This window comes from Oenanthe melanoleuca, chromosome 1A (genome assembly GCF_029582105.1).
Source record: "Oenanthe melanoleuca isolate GR-GAL-2019-014 chromosome 1A, OMel1.0, whole genome shotgun sequence".
In the NCBI taxonomy this organism is placed as follows: Eukaryota; Metazoa; Chordata; class Aves; order Passeriformes; family Muscicapidae; genus Oenanthe; species Oenanthe melanoleuca.
The window spans coordinates 55,600,515-55,618,881 of NC_079334.1; the positions used below are offsets into that span (position 1 = coordinate 55,600,515).

The 18,367-nt window shown below is 41.5% G+C and overlaps 2 protein-coding genes across 7 annotated transcripts in view; both read right to left on the reverse strand.

Annotated features, from left to right (window-relative positions):
* Window positions 1-8,606, reverse strand: part of LOC130266911 (sucrase-isomaltase, intestinal-like) — a 57,726-nt gene extending 49,120 nt beyond the window's left edge. Inside the window, 4 exon segments of the mRNA XM_056516181.1 lie at window positions 4,843-4,988; window positions 5,074-5,176; window positions 5,562-5,796; window positions 8,510-8,606. Coding sequence (XP_056372156.1) covers window positions 4,843-4,988; window positions 5,074-5,176; window positions 5,562-5,796; window positions 8,510-8,555 — 530 coding nt within the window. The 5' untranslated portion in view covers window positions 8,556-8,606.
* A 1,481-nt stretch (window positions 8,607-10,087) lies between these two features.
* The window catches only part of KIF21A (kinesin family member 21A), an 86,448-nt gene continuing 78,168 nt past the window's right edge, over window positions 10,088-18,367 (reverse strand). For all 6 annotated transcript variants that reach the window (XM_056482040.1, XM_056482043.1, XM_056482042.1 and 3 more), the window contains 3 exons: window positions 15,940-16,110; window positions 13,040-13,239; window positions 10,088-11,332 (listed from right to left, as the gene is read on the reverse strand). In XM_056482040.1, the coding sequence (XP_056338015.1) occupies window positions 11,239-11,332; window positions 13,040-13,239; window positions 15,940-16,110 (465 nt within the window). In that variant the 3' untranslated portion in view covers window positions 10,088-11,238. The remainder of the gene's footprint in view (window positions 11,333-13,039; window positions 13,240-15,939; window positions 16,111-18,367) is intronic.

Consider the following 18,367-nt stretch of genomic DNA (forward strand, 5'->3'; position numbering starts at 1 on the left):
ACTGGACTGCAGAAGGCCCACCAAGACTGAATTTTTATATGTTTATCTTACTTTAAAGGTGATTTCTCAAGTAGGTGGAAAAAATCGGCAGGAGTAATCAACAGATTTTCCACAAACATGACATTTATAAAAAACATAAGTGCAGAGTATATTTATTGACATAGTTCTGCTCTACTTCTACTGTATTCATTGTTGTGATATTAGGAAATGTCCTATAACTCACTGGATATACAATGCTTAATTTTTGCTCCGAAAAACGCTTGGCTGAGTGATATACCTACAATATTTCCTGCCTAGGTAATGATTAGAAGACTAAAATAATGGCAAACTAGGAATTCTACCCATGGTGCATAGAATTTTCTCCCCTTGCTTTCAGCAAAACTGCATTTATGACAATAACGTTATAAATCATTCTAATAGCCTTGCCTATGTAAAATCATCTTCATGGTAAGGGGTGTCTGTGCTAACTACCACAAACAATAAAAAAGGCAGCTGAACTGCAGCAGCCTTTTTGAAAATTAGGGAAAATCTTGATTAGGTTTTGGTTATTTGTGCAGTATATTCCCAAGTGCAATAGCAAACAAGGTATTCCAAACGCTTAACAGAAAGTAGTCCCTGTCTGGCTTGTAAAAAAATGCTCTGCCTTCCATTATTTGTGTGACATCATGAAGGAAAAGTCATGATATTAAAGTGGAGAATCAAATCAGTAGTCCATCCCTCTGCAGCCTGTCTCCAGCAATGGCCCAGGCCAGATATCCCAAAGGAAGACATAAGATATCACTCAGAGCCAGTCTTGCAATAATCTGCTTATGCAGGAAGTTTCTGGCTCTTTTCATAGAATTAACTGATGTTGTGAAGCATGGAGACAAAAGTATTTGGGGGTTTTATTTTCCTACAGATGATTTTTTTATTATGCCTGAATGTGTATCCTGCTAGGCCTCCTGTTCCAGTGCTGCCCTGGGGAAATGAGTGCCACAGAGTAATCACACACTGCAAAATGAGCATGTGTTTGTTATTTATCACAAACAGTTCCCAGCCTTTTACTCTCTGTTCTTGAGAAAATCTGTGCGTTCTTGGAGCCTTCATGCTCCCAGTTGTCCAGTGATTGCTGTTGTTAGTGTGGCAGGAGCAGGAAGGAGAATAGCACTTAACCTGAGTGTATGTGCACAAAACAACTCACAGGCTGTTTAGCTTCCTCACCTGCCTTATTACAACACAGTATTTTCTCTCTGGTTTTACTAATGTAGGGCCCCTGCCAACAATAGGACAACTTCCCATTGCAAGATCAACCAGGATATCCGAAGCAAGGACTTACTAAACTAAAGCCAATCTCTTGACAAAACATTTTTCCCCTGACTACACCAATTGTGCCAAAACAGTTATTTTCCAGTTATGATGGGAGTGAAAAGAGTCTCCTTGCAGTCTCCACTGCCCAACAAAGATGGCAGTTAGGGAGCTTCACCTCTGGGGCAGGAGATCCATGCATCAGTCCCTGTCCCTCATGGTTCAGAACTGTGACTTGCAGCCTTAAATCAGATGCAGGTTTCTAGTTTTTCATGGAAAGCACAAAACACCTGATGAGCAGAAGCTTTGCTGGGTCTCATCTGATCCCCTTGGCACCTCCCTAGTGGATGTGGACATGGCACCTTTTTACCCCCTTGGCTTTGGATAGCTAGTGGCACAGAAAAGGACCTTGCCTGCTAGTGGTGAAACAGCAGGAGCATTGGATAGGGTGAAAAGCAGAGCAGAAGGGAACAGGATGGGATGGAACAGAGAACAGGACAGCAGTGGATGAGAAGGAGAAAAGAAAGAGGGAGCAGGACAAGAGGCATTACTGGGAGGAGAAAGGGAGGCAGCTCAAGAGCTCCTGGTCCCAGCAGCCCCCAGCAGTGCCTGGATCATCTCCCTACACGACTCTGTCTAATTTTCACCCCATGCAGGCAAAGCAGCAGCTGTCAACTGATTACCTTGGAGCATGCTGAAAATGGAGCAAGACTTGGCCTTTTATTCTTGCTGCTGGCTCTGCATGAGGTTTGCAATCAGCTGTTAATGTCTCTCCCCTCACATAGTTTATTCCTCTCCCCTGTTATTGTGATTACACGGAGCCCTGAGTTTGTCCTGCCCTCCTGGGGTAGCTCAGCTACGTCTCCCTGCATCCAGCAAGCGTGAGAAATGCCCGTAAAGCACACTCAAAGCCTCCTCTGCCTCTCCCCTGCAGCATTTCCAATGCAGAATGAAATCATTCCTCACAAGGAGGAGGCTCTGTGCACATGAGTGGCAGAGCAGGGATGGGGTTTTCTGTCAAGCAGACAGACAGGAGCCTGACACACCATTGCTTACAGCCTACAGCACAAAGACACAGATGACAGGACACTGCAGCTCAGAAAGGAGGGTAAGGAAATACAGGTGTGGACTATGAAAGAGCAACCCAAATCTACACTGTGTTTCTGCTTGGGACAAGCTGCTCCCTTTCCAGGTGGACTGTCAGCTGTGTCAGATCATGTTGGGCATCACGAGGGAATTTGGGTTTTTTTGGGGAGTAGATCATCCAGCAGCATGGCTCTGCTAGCAAGGGATAAGAAGCATGGAAAGCAGATTTCTGAGGATCTGGGATTGCTTTACTATGGGAAACTTTCCTCAGAGATATTGAAAAGGTCCAGCAGAGACCTGGTTTGGTCTCTTGGCAGATAAAAGTTATCTACCCACACCTGAGGAGTGCAACTGCAGCACCTGTTGGACAGGCTTTATTTGCCCACATTGACTGTTCTGAGCAGTGTTTGTGTGCATATGGAAATCAATGATTGATTCAGCTGTTCATTGAGACAGTAAGGCCATGGCTGTTCTCATCTTAAAGCAGGAGGCAAAGTCCCTCCAGGTGTCAGGCACTTGCCTTTATCTCAGGGACAGCCTCCCCCACAGCCTGCCCTAACCTGGCCCAGGCACAGAGGCCACCAGCTGTGCAGCTTGGTGCCTGGGTGCCCTGGAGCAGCTGCTCCCACTTCTGGAGGGAGCCCAAAGGAAAAGATTTGGGTTTTAGCATTCAAACCTGCCTTTGGGCAGGTTGAACTAACATGAAAATCTACTTAGCATGCCAGATGCCACCATTGCACCCGGACCCAGGCAGTCAAGTGCAGCCCCTGATGGGGATGTTCCTGTAATGCTGATTGCTGAGGGCTCATCCTTCCCAGTAAAGTAAATGCAGCCACACATAGCTTTTAGGCCAGGATATATAACCTGCTTTCCTGTTTTGAAAGATTCCATCTGCACAGCTCTTTTGATGGCTAAGGAGATTGCAAATCACTCTAAGACAGGCTGTGGAGCGATCTCTGAGCACCTGCATTTCCTCACTCTGACAGGATGGGCAGGCAAACAAATGAAGGGGAAGCATTTTTGCTCCTTACACGGGGAATATAACTAAACTAAATATCATTCAACTGTGAGAGGAATGGCTTCCTGACAGGATCCTTCAGTCTACAGTACTGGCTGTGCCATTTCACATGAAATAAGAATTCCCAGGAACACGACTTCCCTTTCTGTACATAAAATCCTGTGTAAGAATATTTTGGGAGCAGCTTTGCCATTGCTCGTAGGATAAGAGTCCATTATCTGTGCATTATATTCACCCACAATCTCCTCTTTTTGGGTTTGGCTGGGTTTCTCCTTTACCTGCCTGGAGGCAGTGTACAATTTCTCACGGGGATGCTGGAGAGTAGAGCATCACTGCTGCTGCTGTGCCAGTGCTGCAAACCAAGGCTGCCCTCTGCCTCCCTGGGCTGTGCAGCACAGCACTGCTGCAGCCCACACCTCTGCTGCCGCTGGGCACGGGCCTTGGGGCACAAGGAGATGGAGGAGAATGGAGGAGGCTTCCCCAGGCCCATAACAGGCACTGAATGTGCCCTCCTGGAAACCTGCTTGGTGGGGACCAACTTGTGCTCCTCTGCCTGTCACTGGAGCTGTGCCTCTTGCAGACCCTGCATCTGCTCCATGGCAGGCCCCTTCCCTTAGTTGGGACATCTCAAGTTTCATCAACCCAGGCTAAACCCTCAGCATCTAGTGAAGATGAGGAGGGCTGAGTGGGAATGTGCCATGAGCTAGCCACTTGTTATGCATTCACCCCTTGCATCAGCATTCCAATCAATGAGCCTTTACAAGAAGAAGAAGAAAATTGGGCCTTTAACAAAAGCCCACTGTTTACACAGAACTGTTAAGTCTAATGAGAAACTTAATTATTTTTGTTATCAGAGTAATACATAATAGATTCATTTAAAATAGACTGCATGAATAAAACTTTACAGAATTGATTGTGGTGTATAAAGAGAAGCCATGAGACTAGTTCAAAAGGATGGTCAGCTCATTAAAAAGCCAGCATAATTGTTCCATCTGGAGACCATTCTAGAGGCTGTATTGTCTTATTTGCATCACTCATGTTAAGCCATCCTTAAATTGCTCACTGCTGCATTCCCAAAAGCAGCTGGCAGGAATGCACCTTGATTGAGACTCTCTTTCTAAGTAGCATTATGCCCTAGAGATGTATTGATGGAAGACAATCAATGTATTGATGGAAGAAAAGGGGAAATTATGATACCTGGTGACAATTGTTAGTGAGGGGAGCTTTTGCTGAAGTTAAACTTACAGTACTAGCTTGAGAAAACAAATGGTATTTTTGCAGAGGGACAAACTGGAGCCAGTGCCATTCACTGACATCAGTGGAAATTAGAGGCATAAATCTGCATTTACGTCTCCCTTGTCACACAGACCCAAGCAACAGGTGCAAGGAAACAGCGCTCAGCCCATCACACCTACTTTTTACAAAAAGCAATGTGAATCACATGTAGTACTCACAGCACGGTGCCAGTGCTTTTCCTCTTGATGGTGAAGTGTGTGGAGTCCTCTGAGAACTCCACCTCATAGTTGGCTTCTTCAGCAGTAACCCCAGGGCCATTGATCTTCAGTGGGACTTCAAACCGCTCCTTATTGGGGTCGTAGAGCTAAAGCAAGGCAAGCAGGGGCAGGTCAGCTCACTCCTCAGCACATGTTGCTTTGGTTAAATGATTCCAACCCCCGAGTGCTCACCCTGAACCGGAGCCTGTCCTTTGTCTGGAACTCCACTTCCAGGACGATCGGGGAAATGTCATTTCCGAAGAGAGTCAGGGCCTGGCGCTTGTTCAGCGTGACTCTGCAGTGGAAACACACACGTGTTGGTGCCCATCACCATCTATCACTGGGGCAGGGCAAGGGAACCACCCAGCCACTCTGAACCAGCTCTCAAAGAGAAGAAATAATCCCTGAGGTCAGTTTAGGCCCTCCTTGATGTTAATGGATAAAATAGGGGCCACCAAAGAAAGGAGACCTCACTGTTCCCTGGGACACAGCTCTGTGCCTGCGCCTGGCTTCCTCACCTGTGGTGTGGTGAGAGCACAAGCCCCAGTTCTATGGCATGTGCCCAGGGAAAGGTGTCCAGGTGTCCCTTACCCTCCTTGTCACACAGCTGGGGGAATTTTCCAGAGCCAGGCCCGGGGCACCAGGCCGCGGGGCCCGAGGAGCCCCAGGCCCTCACTCACCTCCAGCCCTTGTCCGTCTTCTCGGCGCTCCCGCTGCGGGCGTAGCCGTAGGGGCTGTCCTCAGGGAAGAAGCACCAGGGAGCGTTGGGCACGTCGGTGGAGCACCACGTGCAGCCTCGTGCCTCGCAGGCCTCCTGCGAAGCGCCAGGCTGCGGGTGGCAGTCGATGCGCTTCTGCACGGCCACGCCGCCGGGGCACTGCGCATCCTGCTCCTCGCCCCGGCACACGGCGAGGGCTGCACAGGGAACAGAGCAGCGAGAGCCGCGTTAAAACCCCCAACTTCCATGATTCCTGCTTGGGATGTGCTTTCTCCCCATCTCAGGGCTCACACCCACGATCCCTGGCACTAAGATGATGGCAGAGCAGCTGTCTGCTCATCACGGAGCAAGAGCATCCACCACTTTTACAAGCCGAGGCAGTGGCTCTGTGTTCTTCAGCACTCAGAGCTGCCTGTGCTTCAGCTGAAGCACGACTTGCTTTGAAGAGCTCATAGAAAGTTAAATCGCAGCGTAATGAAGCTGCTGGTGAGGCATGAAAGCAACACTGCAGGCTGGTGGAACAGGAGGGGTTCTTCAATAAGGACTGCTATCAATATTAAAATGTTAAGTTTTTTGTATACTAATGCACAGAGGTTTTCTATCTATAGAGACACAAATATGTCATAAGCAGTATGCACTTGTATGATAGAAATATAGTGAGTATATGTTCATACCTGGTTTCTGCATCATATGACTACTACCTACATAGTATTAGGAGTTAGTGTTAATATAGGTATAGTTATGAGTAAAGGGAATATGCCAGCAGTAAAAGAAAAGGCATATATTAGTCACTCCCAAAATCATAATGAAAAAAACTTGCTAGTAAGGTGCTAAATTTTCCCTTTTTTACAGCTGCAGGTCAAGATCTCTGGTTGAGAGCCTCCTAAGAGCAGGGGGACCACAACACCACCTCCCTGCTGTGCTGACAAACTGCTGTTAGCAAATATTCTCAGAGAGAGCAGGCATATCACAGGCAGCATACTTATTTTGAAGTTAATTTATGTCATTTTAGTCATTACAGCAATATTCAAAGATTAAATCTACTTGAACGATAATTGCCCTTTTCTACAAAATGACTAATACCTCTGCTTTAATTTTTTTTCCCATGTGGACTGTTGTGTGTTTGAAAGCATAAAACATGATTGCTGATGCAGTCTGGGCTTCTCCACAGAAAGAATTCTACAAGCAGATGTGCACAAGCAGTAATTATGTATACTGGAAAAATTTACAGAATGAAACAGTAGATTTTTGCTAGAGAATGCCATCATGCTGCAATGCCAGAGTTGATTTCCAAGTGAAGGATATGAACACAGAAAAGCAGGAGTGCCATCTACTTTTTTTTTTTTTTTGAGTAAGCTCTCATGCCCCTTTTATACAGGAACATCTGGCTCTCAGGTCTGATGCTCCCAGGCTGCTCAGCAGAGCTCACTGCTCGCAGCTACAGTGCCTCATTATCATCTTCTAGAGGCTGGAATTAACAGGAATTATCTGGCTGTTAACCTTTGCCAGCTGCTGGGCAGGCAGGATTGGTTTCCACCTCTGTTTTCGGGGGCAGAGAGTCAGGTCCCACAGGCTGACTGTTCTCTCTCCAGCATTCACCCCTCATGACCTGCCACATAGAAAAGCTCTCAGTTCTTATCCTCTTTCTCATCTAAAACATGATAGGAATATGATCTTTCTGCAATCCCTCCACTACTTCTTCTTGGAGCACAAAATAAACTAAACCCATCACATTTAATTTTGGTTTGGGGTGTGTTTTCTAATGGGAGTCAAATGAAGCATTAGTGTTTTCATTGCTGAAACCAGAGTATGACTGAACAGACTACAGCAGATTACTAAGTTGGAGACATTTTACACAGCACAGGCTTCTGTGAGACTTTTATGAACTAATTTGGATTGTAAAATACTTTAAAAATACTTCTTATGAATGATATTGTGAATGAAAAAGCTAGTTCAAGGGAAAAAACATTGCCCCAGCAGAAGCCAAGAAATTTCTTCAATTTTTTCTCCCATTAATGGAAAGCTTACATTTCCCAGCAAATTTAAAAAAAAATACTTGCAGGTGTGAGCAGCTGAATAGGGCTGCAACCTTGTTCATCCCTTGTTCCTGGATTTACTTCTATTGTAGTAAAAACATGATAGAAGCAAGTGGGAAGATATAATCTTCCTTCCCTACTGTTAAAAATAATTTAAAAACTATCATTTTCACTGTATTTACGGCCCATATCTGTAAATGTACAAATAAGACAAAATCCAAACAAGCAGCTGAATATATAGCAACAGCTATGGCTACTTGCTGCTTTTCCATGATAATTTCCATGGGAACAGAAGCTAAAGCAAGGCATTTGGAAAGATATACATGAAAAATAATCCTCATTGATTTTTAAAAACCTTGACTTTAGTTTCAAAAACTTAGATTAAAATTAAGGCATAAGGAATTAAAGCATTACCATACAGATTTTAATTTAATAGTAATAATCCTTGAATTTTGGGTTCATCCATACATTTCAAAGGCATTTGCTGCAGAGGTTCCCTCCTCCAGCAGCAAAATCATATGTATTCTCCCTTTACTATGCTATGGACCAAATTAACCTCTGGTATGCTGGGGTAAAAATTACAGAAAAAAAAAGCTAACAAAGCACTAGATGACTTTCAGGAGCTGAATGTTCCCACTGATCCCCTTTTCCCTGTGCTGGTGCCAAAGTGCTGAATACACTGTAGGACTGGGGCATATTTCTAAATAAGTCAGCTCTGTTGTCCTCCCACAGTCACCTCAGGTGGAGTCAGTGCCATGCCTGTTCTCTCCTTCTACATGGAAAGCAATCATCTCTTTTAACAGCTTTTCTATCTTTATCACATTTATACTTTGCTTTTGAACCGTACAACAAAATACAAATGTGGTGTATTTACCTGCAAGCACAACAGCCAAGAAACACAGGCTCCTCATCCCTGCCATGGTTGAAGGAGGACTTCCACAGGCAGTCTGAAGGCTTTTATACAAGGCAGGTGCACGATAAGCATTTGTTCTAATACACAATCAGAAGCACTGCAAATATTTTCTCAGCATTCATATCTTTGATGAGATTAATTGCAACATATGACCTTGTCTGTATCTAAGTAGATAAGACCAGTTACAGTCCTAATTTTTCCACACACTTTGCTCAACTTTTGAATTCCAACTTTGAGATGAAAACATGACTTCCTCATGACTTCTTAGAAAATTAATTTTTCAGAGACCACCTTTCTTTTTCCTTTTTGACACAAACATGTTCAGAGAGTGGGAGTCCAGTGTTTACCTTTTTCTGATTTCATATCTTCTTTTGTCATGTATGTGGGTTTACAACATGGATGAAGTTTGGAGAAAAATAAATAGTCAAACAATTCTCCATTAAAACAAAATACTGATACTGTGACCTTTACAAAATGACATTTTTCTTCCAGTTACTTGATAGCAAGTACTTTCAGAGCAAAGGCGTGAAAGCTTTGCTCTATGGTAAGACCTGGTTTAGGCGCAATACTTTTCTGGAAGAAAAAAAAATTAAAACGAGATATTTTTATGAATACATTACGTAACATTGGTGCCTATCAGGAGATAAGTGAAACAAAATATGTGCACTGCCAGGCATCACTGGAGAGGAACATCTGCAGCTCAGGCCACAGCCACACAGTTGGACAGAGGGAGGCTTTTCCCAGGTCTGCAAGGGCTTTTGTCCTGCAGTTGCAAAACACAATATTCACATGCAACTTACACACACAGAGCCATGAGTGTTCAGCCCCAGAACCAGGGGTCACCAAGCTGTTGGTATCATTTGTGCAGCTTGGCACAACACCTACTGAACCAAGGGGAACAGGGACCCTCCACCAGGCACACAAAGCCTCTCGTGAGTCTTCCACGTAAATCCATTCTCCACTGGGAATTTGCTCAAGGTTGTGATATAGTCCCAAATAATTTGTGTACACCCTTTCAGTAGCTAAAAAGCATGATATTCAAACACTAAATGGTAGTACTGCTGCTTATTTTAACTAATTTATACATTGTTTTTTAACAATATATATCATTCTTCAGCTGTTTCTATCAAAACTTGGAATACATTGGTAACCTCAAATTGCAAGCAGTATTTTCATCTCCTTTCAAGCTGAGCAGAGAAGGAGGTAATTCCACCAAGATCAGTAAGAGGCATCAGAACTTTTCCTTGTTTGACAGCCCATATGTAATAAGGTAACAGAAGTGTCACCTCATAGGAACAGGAGTTACCTGCTTCATTTTATGTCTGTACTGTACTAAGTGTAAGGGAATCCCCCTAGGGTACTGTGAAAATACAAGTAAAGGCCAAGGAGAACAGAGACATGGGATATGAGAACAACGTACAGGCTATGCTACTCACCAAGCTGCACTACTGCACTGTGTAGAATTGTGGGGTTTATATTCAACACCATTGCAAGAGAAGTGAATTTTTTATATGGAAGTATGATGAACAAGGCAAAAAAGCAATTCACATTCACATTTTTATTTGTTAACTACACAAGCTATAATTTACAGACTGATATTTTCTGAAAAATAAAAACAAAACAACAAAAAAATCTCAATATCCAAACATCGCTTCGGAATCTACATAAAATTTTAAAATTTGCAGAATTTACAAATTAATTTTCAGAGCAGCTGGGTAAATTATACATCCTCCCTCAATATCCAGGTTCCAAGAGCTTTAAAAGTCATACAGGCACAAGATAAGATATTTTCTTTATACAACCATCTATTTACATAGCTTTTTCCAATATACGTGGTTCAGTTCTCAAAGTAACTGCCAAGGTTTGCAAAACAGTGTATTTAAAATACATTTAGCAGCATATAAAATTAGATAAAAAGGAAAGACAATTTGCTTAAAAAAAGAAAATGTGAGATGACAGAAACAAATCTGTAAGAAAAATAGATTAAGATACATTTGTCCTGACATTAAGAACACCTAGTCATTGCAGAATATAGGCAAAACAAACAAAACATAGCCATTTGTGGGCATTTGAATTCTAGTCCTGAGCACAGAGTATACACAGCTGCACAACTTTGGTCAACACAGATTATATGCTATCAACACACAAATCATATGGCATTTGCTGTTAGCAGGATACAGCCATGTCAGGTAGATGTATCGTTAACAGCTTCTTCCCATCTATTATTCATTTCACTTTCCTAACAACAGTGTAAGTAACCTTTAAAATCTTCAAACTACCTCTCATAATCAAAGGCTTATTCCTGGGACACATTCCTTCCCCTGTTACCCTAAAATGCAAAACAGCTGATCATACTTGTGAGTGAAATACAGCAGAGCACTTTTGTTATATATTTCAGGTTATAATTTTGAGATGGTCTTTAGAGAAGACTGAATTCCAGTTAATTTAAACTGCAAGTATTACATATGCACACAAATTCAGCCATAATATATAGAGATACACATGACTGTTGAGACTCAAGCATGTTACCAAGAGGTTATTAAATACAGTACATATTTTAAGGACAGCAGGTCTAGTGGAAGAGTTCACGCATTTTCAGTCCATTCCAGTCATCAGTGTTTAACTAATAAACATGCAGCAAATAGAGTGCACCTCAAACAGATCAATGTATTCATTTATCTCCCATAATTTCAATTACTGGCAAGATCTTCACTTGCATCTCCTGTATCTGAGATCTGTCCATCCATTATATTTCGAGCTTTCCAGATCCTCACAGTGCGATCACTGAAAACCAAAACAAAGCAGTATTAGAGCACTGTAATGACACTGGGAAGGAGGGAAGGTGAAGAGGGAGCAGAAGTTTCCTTAAAAGTTTGAGTGTCTTATTCAGAAAGATATTTTTGGCTAAATAACAGTTCTTTAATGGACATGCAAGGGTTATTCCACCTCCACAAGACTTTGTAATCTAACACGAACAACACTGAAGATTCCCTAACCTTATCACACTGACTATACCCTTTAACCATATAAGAAAGTACAAAGACTTTATGCCTAAAGGAAAGGAAAGAAGTGTCGGTCTATTGTAAGAAAAAGTAAAAAAAACAACAGAACCACAAGACAATATGAAGTCTTAACTCTCCAACAAAAAATACCCAACAAGCCCAAACCCATTTGCAAGCTGCTAGATAGCATACACCAGTGAGGTGGCACTTAGAAGCCCAGACTGTAGTTCTGTACTTTGGAAAAAAATCACTGTTTATACAATTTTAAAGTATGTGTAAATAAAATATCACATAGAATGTGTTCAAAACTCTATTATAAATTAGAATTAAAATAAAAAGAAAAAAAATAAATTAGTCTTGTTAAATAGCAATTTATTCCACGAAAGGGAAGTTATGAATTTCTCATAAGCATTAACTTGACTGACTAGCCAACATTGATTCATATATTCCTCACAACCCCCTCCAAAGAAAGCAGCAGGCAGAGCTGACTTTGTGACAATTAGAAGCATTTTCTGACTTGTGCTTTCATTTCACTGCAAATTATTAGAAACACTCCAAATTTTTTAAACTTTAAGCCCACTGCTAGAAATATCAAAAGGCTGAAATTTTTTTTTATGACAAACAACAAATGAATTTCAGATGTATGTATGCTCTAAATGGATTAATAATTTTTAGGCAGAGACATTAGCTTTGACACGACCACCAAATATGAAAACTTGGCAACTTGGAAATCCTGCTCTGACTCAAAGACCTGCTTTTAATCCATAAGCTTCCACAACTGGCACAAGAATGTAACACGTCACCTTTCACAGCTCCTGTGCTCAGACTACACTACAAAGAGGCTCTGTTGCTGCTTCTTGCACATTCTCCCTAACAAGGTATTTTTCTTGGTCAATTCCCCTGAGGTTTCAGGTCCTCAATTTGCTCACTTGTACTGAGGAAAGAAACATTCAAATCAAGGTGTTTACAGTATAGTAGGATGGCTTGCAAAGCTTCTGCTGCATGCCAGCACTTAAAACCAAACCAACAGCCATGTGTCATGGCTTTAAAGAAAATTTGCACAGGTCAGGAATTCGTCTTGTCAGAAAATTGTCCAACTGTAGAGACAAGCTTATAAAGTTCTCAAGTACTGCCAAATTTTCCCTGCCATCTTTTAGATCAGTGGTCTCCAAACGTTTTTTGATCATGCACTCCTACCACTAAAAATTTTTTAAGCACACACTGCCATGTATATTTATATAATGAAATACACATACCACTGAATCCTAATAATTTATTCCAGCACCCCAATGGGTTATGTTGTGCATCCCCTGGGGTGCAAGCACGCCACTTTGGAGACGGTTGTGATAGATTTAGCACTGAGAGGCACAGACTAGACAAGTCTCCTGATGCTTTCTATGAAGTGACTCACACATGTCCTAAACGCTCGTGCATGAACAGAATTCTAGCAGGGGACACAGAAAAGATTGATTCATGGAGAAGAACTCACTCTGCTGCTGTAAAAATCTGGCTGGAGTTGGTGCAGATGGCATTTATAGGGCTGTCATGTCCCTTCATCTCCCCAATGGGTGCGAAGGTATCCACGTTCCAGAGCTTGAGGGTGCCTCCCCTGCAGCCGCTGAGCAGAACCGGCGCGCCGGGCACCAGGCCAAGAGCACAAACCCAGTCCTTATGAGCATTAGGAACTTGCTGAAACAGAGAAGGCAGACAAGTCTCACAGGGCTGCAAAAACTTCCAGAGGAACAAGCACAGAAGTGGAAAAATCCCAAGCTGTAAGCCTGACTCCTGTCCTGCAGCAGTTTTGCTACATGGCAGCTCTGGTGGCTTCTGCAAGGAAGCAGAAGCAAGGAGAGTGCTAACTTCCAAGAGTGCTTCTTTTTGTGAAATAGTACTGCAAAACAAGAAGAAAATCTAATATGCACAATTGACCTAATATGGAACAGAAAACATTTTAGGATAATGCAAAGTCTGCATGTTTTCAAATGCATATTTAAATGCATTTTTGAACATATGGTATGTTTCAAGTCTGTAAAACTGTTATAAAACACATAAAAAGAAAATCCAAAATATTGCACCAAAATACACCAGGAAGACAGAAACTGTTTCTGTATTTGCATTCTTTCTTTCTTCTTTTCCCACTACACATTATAAATTGATTTTGTGATGTTGCACTTCACAGAAACACATTAATTCTTTATTGAGTAAGGGCAATAGCATTTTAGCTGTAATTCAGAAAGCAAAATGCTGCACAGACCAGCTGAGAACAGCATTCTTTTGTTGTTCTCAAATCTATTTGAACAAATTTATTTGAAATAAACACATGGGGAAAAATAAAAATAGGGGAAAAAGAAAAATAGGGGGGAAAAACAGCCCAAATTTGCTATCTTTTGAGGATACCAAAAGTGGCTTTTCTCCAGTTTGGTAAGAATTGTTTTGCTTTCTGCATTGCTCATAATGGAGTACATTCAGCTTTCTAGGATCCCCTTGGTGTTTCATCTATAGTACCCCCAGTTACCACAGCACTGGTAGTCTGGTTCTGCAGCACTTCATGAAACTGGGGAGGCAGAGTGGTTGTGACTCTTATAAATCCTAATTTTGCCACAGCAGGTTTTTGTGACTTGGGATGTGTAACACCAAGTAAAGTAGATGATTTCCAAACTCTTTTGAATAGCATGCTTGTTAAGGGATATCTGGTTTTTGTTGCTGGGTAGATTAAGATTTACTGCTGTTCAATCTGTGACCTTGGAGGTTTTGAAAATAGAGCTGGGCAAGGCCTTGAGAAACCAGACCTAACTACAAAGTTGGCCTTGCTTGGACCAGCAGGACAACTTCACATTGTGTAACCTCCAGTGGGCCCTTCCACTCTGAATTATCTCATGATTAGCAGAGTAACAGCATTTCTCACTCCCTAAAAAAGACAGTGAATAAAAATTGTTGCTATTCTGTCAAATGCTTCAGTCTCACCTCCTTGAAAAACATACAGCATTTTATAGAAATAAAAAGAAAGAAGGGAGTGTGGAATTATTCTTATCAAGTTCTACTTTTAAAACCAACAAACAGGGGAAGGCAAAGTAGAGAAATTATGAAATGCACATATACCAAGAGGAAAACAAGAAAAGTGATATAACTAGTCCAAGTGACATACTTCTTCACCCCGATCCTGTATTCTTTCTGACGTTAAATTAATTGCAATAGCAAAAATGCATATTGCATAATATTTTAATGAGCCTAAAATGCAGGAGTGAAGACACTTCTTACAACTTTAATGAAGTCATTCTGAGAATACAAAATCTTTCCAGTGCCTGTGATTTTGGTACAAGTTGCTTAGTGCATTTTTCTGGAGAGACAGATGAGAGGGCCGATATCTCAATATGGCCAAGTGAAGATATTCTGTAAGAAGCTAAATTTATGAGTCCTTATTTTAACTGTGAAGTCTTCGTAGTATTCTGAAAAGGAAATGGCACTGAATTGAACAATTTTGAACGAAGGTCAAGAAAGTTTATGTATTTAAGAATACTAAGTATGCCCATATAAAAATTTTCTTTTTAAAGTAGCCAGTCTATTATTTTCTCATGTCCCAATACTTCCTTGCTATCAGTCTGCATATTAAATGCATGCTCCTCCTTTTCCATAAAGTTATTGCACTCTCTTCTGGTATTTGTTTTTCTTCTTTCCAGTTCTCACTCAGTCGCAAGTTAAATAACCACAACCGCACCCAAAGAACCTCTCATAAGACCTAGAAGAACAGATCAGCTTATAGCAGGTAGGCAAAAATCAAAGTTCTTTACGCCTAACAAATTGCAAATTCCCTGGACTCAAGGTTCTTTTTCCTTTTACATAAGCAAAAATATACAGCAAATATGTTCTGACAGCAAGCACTATTATGAGTGTGTTCTATACATTACATAACACATGCACTGCATAAGGAGATTAATTTAAACTCTGAGACTGGGTGGAGTGAGATAGGCTGTAAAACCTCTTCACAAGAAAATATTCTGTAGCCTGATCTAAAGTATTGTTTCTTATTAATGAGTTCCCAATCCAAAATGTACTAACTTATCAAAGACAAGTATCCAATGATTCCAGTCACAGATGAGGCAAGTGCTGCTTTTATTCTGAATCAGAAAAACAAACCCCACATACTCAGAGCTAAAACAGGATAACCGCCTCATCACAATCTCCTGACACTACATGCACAGAAGAAAAAAGCAACTGCATGTAAAGATCAAGTACATTATTGATTTCTCTTAGTCAGTGCTCTATGCTTTTTTCCTATTAAAAGCATCAGTGTCTACGTGAATAGTCATTGTGTGAGCCTGAACATTTGTACAGCCCCAAAACAGTTCTACAGTATGACTGTCATAGCAGCTCATTATTTTTTTTCATTACCTGAAGAAGGTCTTTTTGAGACAAATCCCATTTCTTAATTCCATTGTCCCTTGATCCACTAAAAAGGTTATCTCCCATAATAGCAAGTGCTTCAATGCCATCATAATGAGGAGGTTCAAAATTGTGTGTAGGACTTACGCTTCCAAGAGCCCCTTCAGTCACATCAAACATCTAAAATAAATAAAAAAATATATGTTATTTAAAAATTTCTGCCATCTAACTTGCTTGAAAGTCATGCAGCAAATACCAAGTTTTTTTCCCCCTAAAGTTAAGTCTTATGACAGGCCACTGCATCATGATGTATATTTATGTAGAATGTATGTAGAATTTATCTACTTTCTCCTCTTCCACTCTTGTCTGAACTGGGAATACTCCAGTGACTTCAGATAAGATTGCTCTGGGAAGAAGTACTACTACTTGAATATCACTTACACAGCAGCTTCTCAGGAAGGATCCATATGTACCCTGTGTGGTGGGCTAGAGAAACAAAGCTCATGACTGAGTTTGGGAAACATAACTCTCACTGGGAGAATTGCATGGATAAGTAGCTTCAGAAAGAGGCATTAATATATTTTCCTGGACAAGTTGTTTCAGTAAGGGTTATATACTATTACATACTGATGCTTTTCATGGACTAGACACATCTCTCTCCTTGCCTGTGCTCCAAGAACTGGGTGTTAAAACAGACTCTTTAAATAAGGTTGTTTTAACAATTTAAGCCATAATCAATCCTATCAGGTCTTTGTTGCTAGAGCTGCAGTGTAAGCAATCCTGATTCATTTTGCATTGTAGGGAGTCAGAACTCACCCAGGGAGACTGAGCTGAAAGAACAGATGAGCTGTAACTTTTTAAACCACCAGCTCTGTTTCACAAGCAAATGTCAAACTTCATCCTCTATTATTTACTCTTTATTGGCCTTTTAGAATGAATAAGCTTGGCAGTAGAAAAGGGAGAGCTTGGTAGCATAAAATTAAACTTTGTGAGCTAAAGGTACTTTAAAAATTACTGCATTCAATTAACATGCCTCAGTTCCAGTTGTAACAAAAAATTCAATGATAAATCAGAAAAATCAGGTACCTAGAGATGAGTAATATTACTGACTCAGTAGACAAGACAGTAGTTTCCTGTGGCATGACAGTGTCTGTCACCAGACCTGGCAGTCCAACAGACTTACCCATGCAGAGAACCATGGATTGTTAAGGGGTTAAAATGGACCTTAAAGATCATCTTGCCCCAACCCCTCTTAAGTAATAGGGACACCTCCCACTATACCAGGCTGCTCAAGGCCTTATCCATCCTGGCTTTGAATATTGCCAGCACTGGGGCATCGACAACCTCACTGAGCAACCTGTTTCAGTGTCTCACCACCTTTGCAGCAAAAATTTTCATGCTAATATCATAACTTAAATTTCCCCTTTTTCAATCTGTACCCTTGTTCTGGCTTCCCTGTAAGCCCCCTCTAATACTGGAAAGTTATGAGGTCTCCACATGACATTCTCTTTTCCAGGCTGAACAGAAACATTGAGAATTCATAGACAGCTGCACTATGCACATACAGATCATTTATACTATCCAAAGTGACTTGACAGTTCTGGAGGCATTCACTTTGGAGAACACTACTACTGAAGCACATAGAAATGGTTGAAATATCCCTGGACATTCTAGTGGTGTAAGTCAAGAGGGAGGCAGGCAGGCTTAGAAGGATTTATGTAGCCTGGCCACGGAAAAGGAACACACAGGGACAGATAAACTTCTCTGACTGTTGACAACTTTGTTTTCCAAAAGCCCTCCCACCTCCTTGCTTGTCACACCAGTTCACAGCATGACAAACTTGCATTACATCATCACACTCTGTTGTTCCCACTGAGGTCCTTCACTCATTGCTGTACCAGGGAGGCAGCTCATAACTAATCCAATAATCTGAACTGTGCAGAGAAGTAATTCTCAGAGTGTCTGCCTCTGTCTCCCCATTGCCTAAGAATCCCCTGGCCTCTAACCACTGCTTGAAAGGATTCAAATCCACAGCCCAACCAGTCAAACTATGCACCAGCTTCTCAGGCAGCTTTTTGCATCTGGCACTGTGCACAGCCAAGCATCTAAGAATTGTAGAATAATATAAAAAACAGAAAGCCCAGCTCAGTGAGAAAGCTCATAAATGTTCAGCTGTGTTCATGCACTTTTTCCAGCATGTAAGAAGAACAGAACAAAGGGCATCCCCTCATAAGAAGCTAGGGTTTCTTGCTCATTCTCTCTTTGGCCTCATGCATCACACATTCTTCACAGTGTGAGGGTCAGATTTACGGATGATCTAAAATTCCCTGAATCTGATGAGCTGAGTGTAGTCCTGAGAAAAAGGAGCTTGTAGGTTCACTGGCTGAGGTGAAGGGGAAAAAAACCAAAAAATCAAAAAACCAAAAAAACAACAAAA